Source organism: Cynara cardunculus (genome assembly GCF_001531365.2).
Source record: "Cynara cardunculus var. scolymus isolate 2C chromosome LG 17, CcrdV1, whole genome shotgun sequence".
Lineage (NCBI taxonomy): Eukaryota > Viridiplantae > Streptophyta > Magnoliopsida > Asterales > Asteraceae > Cynara > Cynara cardunculus.
In genome coordinates this window covers 20,299,904-20,308,616 of record NC_037544.1, presented here as the reverse complement: position 1 = coordinate 20,308,616, position 8,713 = coordinate 20,299,904, and the positions used below count along the sequence as shown (strand labels likewise).

General features: G+C 39.3%; 1 protein-coding gene across 1 annotated transcript; it reads right to left on the bottom strand.

Annotated features, from left to right (window-relative positions):
* Positions 1–2,261: 2,261 nt before the first annotated feature.
* On the bottom strand, positions 2,262–3,002 carry LOC112499895 (ribosomal L1 domain-containing protein CG13096-like). The gene has a single exon (XM_025103165.1). The coding sequence runs from the start codon at positions 3,000–3,002 to the stop codon at positions 2,262–2,264; it is 741 nt and encodes a 246-aa protein (XP_024958933.1).
* Positions 3,003–8,713: the final 5,711 nt, after the last annotated feature.

Here is an 8,713-nt window from a genome sequence, read left to right as displayed (position 1 = left end):
AATTCACCTATTCAAAATCAGTCAATAAGGCATCAACTTGAAATCGGTCACCTTAAAAGCAGATTTCGGATTTTAATTTGATTTCATGGCTAAGTTGAGGTTTGGTTTGTAACTTTTTATTTAGTTTTGGTTCTTGGATTTGGTGTTTTGGTTATTTGGATTTGAATATTGCTTTTGGTGTTTTGGATTTGGATTTGAGTTTCATTTTAATGTTTTGAAGATGGCTAGAGAAGATGGACAACGAATGGTTGTCAGTAAATTTAACTAGAGTGAAAATTTTGTGGGTAGACATTCCATGCGTCGTTGTTTGGTGAATGATTTTAAAAGATCTTAATTTTTAATACAAAATTTAAAAACCAAAAAGACTAAAATACCCTTCATCTAACATGACTTTTTAACGGTCATTACAAAGAGGGACCAAATCTATTTGTTTTCGCATATAGTAGCGGACCCAGGAACTTTTTTGAGCAGTTGCACATTTAAGGTGGATCAAAGACCCATAAAGTCGCGGATTTGGTTGGAGGGAGAAGTCAACTCCGTTTGATCCCATATAAAATCAATTATGCCGATTTCGAGAATAATACATTTTTTAAAATTGAATCAACCTTGACTTTCGAGTAAAACACAAGACTACGTTTATGTTCGACGTGTTTTTAGCTGAATTTCACCTTTACGGCCTACAAACAACTTTTTTGGTTAATTTTTAAAAGTTTACCATTTTTAGTATTTCATCTTGGCTGTCATATGTTTTTTTTCTTTCTAAGTTTCTTCAATTTCCTTTCATTATGCATTTAGAACACCTATCGCTTCACCATGTATGTCATCGTTCAGCCAATAACAGAGATATGCAAGATGTTCCATTGGGCAGAGATGCAACTCAGACATTCTTTGGAAGCTAACTTATAGTCAAGGAAAATAATTCCTATCTCAGGCTTCATATGTTTAGTGTTGGGTATATAGGAACCCTTCGCTGGCAATGAAAGATTCAGCATAGAGATGTTTGGATTCTTCGAAGCCTTCAGGACTTCATCTAAGGAGAACTTTGTTTCATGTTCATTTCTCAGGGATGGTCCATCATTAGGACTTGAAGGTCTTTTTCTTCTTCCTCCTATCATCAGCGTAGGCACTTCAGGGACTGCGACATATCTCGACACTTTCTTGATCAACTCGTTGATAAGGTCTTCGATAACCATCTTATGTCTGGACTTGGAGCGCTGAATGGCTTGTAGGATCTCCAACCATTCGGTATAGCCATATTCACCAAGACATGAGGGATACTCGGTCACAGCCTCGAGATTGTCCCTGGTGATGAGCATGGAGAGCAGCATCCCACCATCTTTTGATCGTCCGCTGATGCTGTTACTCTTGATTGGGTGAGGACTGATCCCCTTATTAATGCTTGATTTGCTCCAGCGCTTGTCCCGCTCAACCAAATTCAGGTTCTTCTCGCGTTCAGCTTCTGCAAGAGATAGGAGCTTAGCCTGGGCCTGGACCGTGGTCACCTTCTTTTTGGACTTTCTCTTAGGAAGAACTTTGGTGGCAAGGGATTTGGCCAGCTTTAAGTTTTCCTTAGTCTGCTTTCTTTGAAGATCCAGTTTTTACTCAGCCTTGAGGGCCTCGAGTCTTTCAGCTTCGGTCAGGAAGTCGAACTCACCATAACTAGAGGTAGGAAGAGGGATTTATACTCTAGTTTGGTTGAGTGACTCCCTGAGCTGAGTCATCTGCTGGTCGGTAGGAGTGCTGGGGGTAGGGTTCTCAGAGACCCATTCTAGCCGACCGAAAGTGGTAGAGGGTATCTTGAGTTGATATAGAGATGTGATGACTACCTGAGATGAGGAGTCTTCAATAACATTAATAATCTAGTTATGAATAACTAAATTATAGTGATTTAATGAAGAAAGTTATGAAGTCTCAAGAATAAAATAAGAATATTTAAGAACAACTTTGAGCTTCAAAGGTTTTACTTTATAAATTCAAAAACGTAAAACAATGAGTAAAAGCCTTATTTTTACAATAGACCTAATCGTCTATTTATACTAATCGGCTATTAAGAAGATAACTATATAATGCTACTTTCTAGCAAATCTTCTATAAATAAGATTAGGTTTATCTTTTATATGGATAAGCATTATTATCAAGATAAACTCGAATTGCAGCTGTTGACTCGTCATCTCCAGCTGTCATTCACGATATGATGAATTCATCCTTATATTTAAATCTTCATGGCTTGCTTGAATGAATTGATGGAAAATCTTCTAAGGTTATGAGGAGTCTTCAAATAAGGGTTGAGAAATTTGGAATAGTATCTTTAGGTTCCCGTCTTTAGCGACACCTTTGTACATAGACTTGGTGCCCTGGTGCTTTTCTTGAGCAGCCTCTTTCACCCCTTGCTCCCCCTGAGATGAGGAATCCCTGAGGGCGACGCCTTTCGTGGCATCGGTAGGTCTCTGGTACTGAATCGTGAAGTCATCGTCATCGTCGTCTTCATCCTCGTCTTCATCCTCATCATCATCCAGGTCTTTGCCAGTGTCAGGAAGGTCAAGGGATTCATCATATTCTTCATCATCACTGTCTTCATCCAGATCACCAGCATCAGCTGCAGAGGTGATTGGAGGATCATCGTCACGAGCTTTAGCTCGGGCGACTTCAACATCCTTAGTTATGAGAGCTTCATAGGAAGTTGGAGATTCATCAGCAACATCAACTTCATCTTCAGCTATAGGAGCTTCAGCCTCAACTTCAGTTGCTGGAACAGCATCAACATCGCAAGGACCAGCTTTAGTCACTGTCTCCCCCTCTTTGACTATTGTTTTAGAGCAATAGCCGAAGAAGTGATCGACTGTGTGAATTTGGAACTTCATCAGCTCCTCGAGCTTAGTCAGAGCACGAGCCATAATAACATTGGCCTCACATGCTAGATGTAGCTGTTCACGGTCATCAGCAGTGAACGATGGTTCAGCTGCCTGGATTGGTTGTTGCAAAGTAGCCAATATCTGCTTCATGACCTCCGTCTGCTTAGCAATGTGGGAGTTTTAGGAGTTTACTTCATCGACCTTGCTTGTTAAAGCAACAATGGCCTCAGCATTGGCTTGAACTGCCATTTGGATGGAGGAGAGTTGGTTCTGGACATCATGAACTTCATCCCTGACGGCTGAGAGGTTAGCAGATACTTCGTCCCGTTGAGGCATGCCCTTATGGACTTCGTTCATTTTGTTAAGGACAGTCTCAACTGTTGGGAGGAGCAACTTCATGTCTTCAGCCATTTCATAGGATTCTTCCATGCCTGGTTCAACAAAAGGACCTGTAAAAGACGAAAAGTGAGCATAAGAGAGCTCGGGGTTAGATGAAACGAAAGGATAGGAAGATGGAATACTTGAGGGGTCATCAACATTATCGGAAGGATTAACGCTGGTGCGCTCTATGGTGCACTCAAGAGAATGAGCACCAGTTTATTGAGGAGCCTCAAGAGGAACTACTTTAGGTCGAGTGGTGAGTGTCTCATCATCAAGGAGGACATTCACTGATGAATCATGGACACGTGTAGCGACCAATGATGGAGGAGAGGAGAAGATGGCTGAGAGTGATTGTGAGTGTTCAGTGGTGGAGGCGCTGATATTCACACCTTCAGTGATTTGAGTCACTGAGGCGGTTGGGAGAGGTACCACTGATACGACAGTGATATCAGGAATCACTGAAGAGCTTGGAAGGCTGACTGAAAGTGCCTCGGGGTTAAGGCTCTTTTCAATAGCTGAGACCTTTAGAGAGGTCATAGCCAGAGATGTGGTTATCCCCATTTTGGCCTTCTTGGCTCTTTGAGGAGAACCAAGAGTTGGTTGAGCTGGACATTTGGAAGAAAGGGTTGTGGTGGCTGGGTTATACTTAGGGGGGTTGGCCTTTGTCTTGACCACCGAAGGCGAAGAAGAAGAAGAAGGAAGAATAGAAGAGTGTTGCATTACAACAGACAATGCAACATCTCCATCCCTCAGCTAGGAAGATTACCTTCCTTGGAGTATTTGTCGCTGAAGATCTTGGCGAACACCATTGAAAGGAATCTGGTGCATGGAATGACCTTCTCCCTCTGGCGCTTGCTCAGCTTCAGCGCAAGGTCATCGAAGATCACTGCAACATAGTTGATGGGTCGTCGGTGGATGACTGACATGCCGATAGTGAGAGCGACCCGTGATGCTTGATCTTGACCACCAGTCTTTCCACCCATGCTCTGGATGAAGTGAGAGAATAGGTATTGCCACACTGCTGACATGCGGTTCTTATCAATGTTCGACAAAGATTTGAGCGGCTCGCCGGAGTCTTTATTCAAAGGCCATTGGTAGCCCATATCATCAAGGTAGGCGATGATGATTTCAGTCGAAGGGTCACTGACGAACGGACCCTTGGGAAAGCGAAGAGCGTGCCTGAGAATGTTCACGCCAAAGCTTACATCATCCTGTTGAAGGTGAAGGAGATTTTCTCCACCTGTTGACCGTTCTTGTCCTCTTCTTGCACCACTTCAACAGTCATGTAGAACTGCTGAAGGGCCTCCCTAACCATGACAGGTTCATGGTTGAGAGTGTATGCGATGGAGGACATCTTGAGGAAGGTAGCAACATCCTCGTAAATGGTCTTATTGGTAAGAATGTCCAACAAGGCAACGTGGTTGTTAGCCTTGAATGATATGTCTTAAACGGAGAAGTTAACGTTCTTGGCAGCCATTGTCTGTTATAGTTTTAAGAAACAGAAAATAACAGTTGTTAGTAGTCCAAGATTTGTTGTGATCTTTTTAAGTTTTAGAACAATAAAACTTCTTTTGAAAAATCCTCAAAAGAGATATTAGGGTTTTGCATGTAGATTTATGTTTTGAAACAAGATTATAACCAAGAATAAGAATGTGTTATTAATCTTTGTATTTGTGTTTTAAGAGAACAAGATTCTTAAAATCTTAAACATTTGTTTCATAAGAAGGAGAAGAACAATTCTAAGTTTAAAGAATAAATATCGACCTTAGAGTTGTTTGAGAAGAAGGTCGAAGGATTCGAGAGTTCTTAGAGTTATTGCTTGCAAAGTTCTTTTGGCAGAGGTTCGTCAAAGATGTTTGTAAGTGTAAAGGAAATATGAGAGGAAGAGTCTCATATTTATAGGTAGAAGAAGAGAGAAAAGAAATAAGAGAGAGGAAAATACGACTTTTAAGGAAACGCTATGATGAAAGAAATGCCACGTTCTCATCCATGATTGGATGGAAGTTGGAGGAGGTCGCGTGTGTCAGACTTTTACGCACGTCTCAAAACATCTCGTATTGAAAACTGGGAATGTCGTCATAAAGACGGTTCATTAACTATTTCTTTTAAAACATTTAAGGTTTTAAGAAATTCAAAGAGTCACATTCAGTGATAAGATAATCACTGAATAAAAACCTTTTAAAACATATTGATCACTGAAGAAGAAAAGCTTCAGTGATGGTTTTGTTTTAAGAACTGAAAATAACTTAGAAGAGTATATTTTCATAAGAACTTCAGTGTCAGTGATAAGAGAATCACTGAAACTGACATTTAAAAACATTTGAATCACTGAAGGTAGAAAGGTTTAGTGATCATTTTGATTTTAAGAAATGTTCAGCGAACGAAAGAATCATTGACACAAACTTTTAAAATGTTTTGATCACTGACAAAAGAAAAGCTTCAGTGATAGCTTTAAGTTTTTAGAAAAAGAACAAATATACATACCTTAGAGAGAGTAAATACATTTACTCAAGAGTTCAGTGATAGAGATAGAGCACTGAATCATTTTACTTACTGATTGATGTGTATAGCTAAAGAAAATTATTCTTCAGCGTTTGTCATCCCCAGTTCGCTGATCAAGATGTTAAATCTTGTCTCATCAAGGGACTTGGTGAAAAGGTTAGCGAGTTGATAATCAGTTGGAACAAAGTGAAGTTCTATATCACCATTCATAACATGATCTCTGATAAAATGATATCTGATCTCTATATGTTTGGTCTTGGAGTGAAGTACATGGTTGTTTGCGATTGCAATAGCACTAGTGCTATCACAATAGATAGGAATCTTCGAGAACTGAAGACCGTAGTCCTTCAACTGGTTTTTCATCCAAAGAACTTGGGCACAACAACTTCCAGCGGCTACATATTCAGTTTCAGCGGTTGATGTGAACACTGAGTTTTGCTTCTTACTTGTCCAGCTCACCAACTTTCCACCTAGAAGCTGACAGCCTCTAGTGGTGCTTTTCCTATCAATCTTGCAACCTACAAAATCACTATATGAATAACCTATTAGGTCAAAAAATGAACCCAAGTTAGGAGTTCCCTTCAGGTATCTGAAGATGCATTTTACAGCGATCAGATGGGATTCTTTAGTGTTAAACCCCATAACTTATGATGTAAAAAGTAATGAAAAACAACAAGTGATGAAGAACCAGAAGACCAATGAAGACATCAAGGHARAATCRACTRAGTCTGGAATTCAACCATTGGATCGATGGATAGTTCAACCATTGGAYCGATGGACAAGTTCAACCATTGGACCGATGGACAAGTTCAACTAGAGGATCAATGGACAGGTTCAAGGATGCGATGGAAAGAAGCATTCTCATCGATCCTCTGGACAAACAACACTTAGAAGATTTTCCATCAATTCATTCAAGCAAGCCATGAAGATTTAAAGATAAGRATGAATTCATCATATCGTGAATGATAGCTGGAGATGACRAGTCAACAGCTGGAATTCGARTTTATCTTGATAATAATGCTTATCCATATAAAAGATAAACCTTATCTGATTTATAGAAGATTTGCTAGAAAGTAGCATTAGATAGTTATCTTCTTAATAGCCGATTAGTATAAATAGATGATTAGGTCTATTGTAAAAATAAGGCTTTTACTCATTGTTTTACGTTTCTGAATTTATAAAGTAAAACCTTTGAAGCTCAAAGTTGTTCTTAAATATTCTTATTTTATTCTTGAGACTTCATAACTTTCTTCATTAAATCACTATAATTGGTTATTCATAACTAGATTATTAGTGTTATTGAGAGATCTGGGATCAACAATTGGTATAAGAGCCTATTGATTGATTATCCAATCAAAACAATCATTCAAAAATCTCTCAAATTATTGATCTTCTTTCTCGTTAAAAATTCTTTCTTCTTCTCTAAAATTTTCAATGGCCAACTAGAATTCCGCGTACAATGTTGGCTCCTTCACAAAGCCTCCAACTCTTCAACGAGAGTAATATCCTCAATGGAAGATCAAAATGGTAAATTTTCTGGAGGGAATGGATAGGAATCTCCTGCGATCCATATAGGAAGGTCCCTACATTCCTCAAACTCTAGTTCCAAGAGTTCCAGGAACAAATACCACAGCTGAAATTCCAACATATTACATGCCGAAGGATGAAAGAAATTGGGATGAAGATGATAAAGAAAGAGTCGAAACAGACAAAAAGGCCAAGAGATTGATAATCATGGCGCWACCCAATGAAATCTTTCAATCCCTYGATACATGCTCCACTGCGAAGGAACTTTGGGATGAACTGGMAAGCCAACTGGAAGGAGGAGCAAAAACAAAGAAAAATCGTAGAGCGCAATGCCTCAACGAATATACTAATTTCAAAGCCCTCCCTGATGAACCAATACAAAAGACTTATAATCGCTTCAACACATTGATAAATCAATAAAAATGATATCATCAGAACAAAGGAAGAAAACAACGTTTTATTTCTAAAGAGTCTAGGTGATGAATGGACTCAACTATCTATGTCCCTACAAGCAAACCADGACCTARATGGYTKGTYTYYTCATGACCTGTATGGAACACTTGCAGCACAAGAGAGCGACATTATGAAGAAAAAGGTATCCATTGGTGGACCCCTTGCTCTTGCTGCCGATGAAAAAGAAAAATCAAGGACTTCAGCCAAAGAACATAAGAAGAAGAGCAAGAAAGCATTGGTGGTAGAATCAGAATCTGAAGAGGAAACTTCTGAATCAGATGATGAAATTAAAGCTTTCACCAAATCTTTGGCCTTGATTACAAAACAGTTTCAAAAGAAGTTCATCAGAAAACCATACAAGCGAAAAGAGTTCAGAAGGGAAAGGTACCAGTCATCCTATGATAAAAAGCCATCCAAATTTTATCAAAGGGACGAAAGAAGAGATGAAAGAGAAGAACGGGAAGAAAGAAGAGAAGAAAGAAGAGAAGAAAGAAGAGAAGAAAGAAGAGAGGAAAGGAGAGAGGACAAGGAAGGAAAGAAAAATGACCTTCGATGCTTCAGATGCGGAAAACTTGGTCATTTTTTCCAAGGAATGCAAAGGACKATTGATCAAGGATGCTGACTACTATAAGAATAAATACAAGTACAATTCAAGAGAGCGAAGCTTGATGGCCGAAAAAGAAAACTGGGTGTCCGACTCTTCATCAGACGATGAAGACAAAGCGCTCATCTGTCTAATGGCCACGTCCAATGCGGAATCCTCCTCCAACTCTGATGACCAGGTATGTGAGTCTTTCTCAAATGAAGCCAACTCTGTTCCATCAGAACTAGAGTTAAGGGTAATTAAACTTCAGAAGATTTCTTGAAACTAAAAGAAAAATTAAGCTTTGAAAAATCTGAAAGAATAAAAGCAAAAAAAGAAGCAAGTTTCTACAAAAGAGAAACTGATCTTCTAACCGCAGAAAAAGATGATTTAGCAAAAGAAAAGACTCGCATAA

Excerpts from the sequence above, each read along its gene's own strand:
- LOC112499895 (XM_025103165.1), bottom strand. The coding sequence starts at position 3,002 with ATGAAGCAGATATTGGCTACTTTGCAACAACCAATCCAGGCAGCTGAA.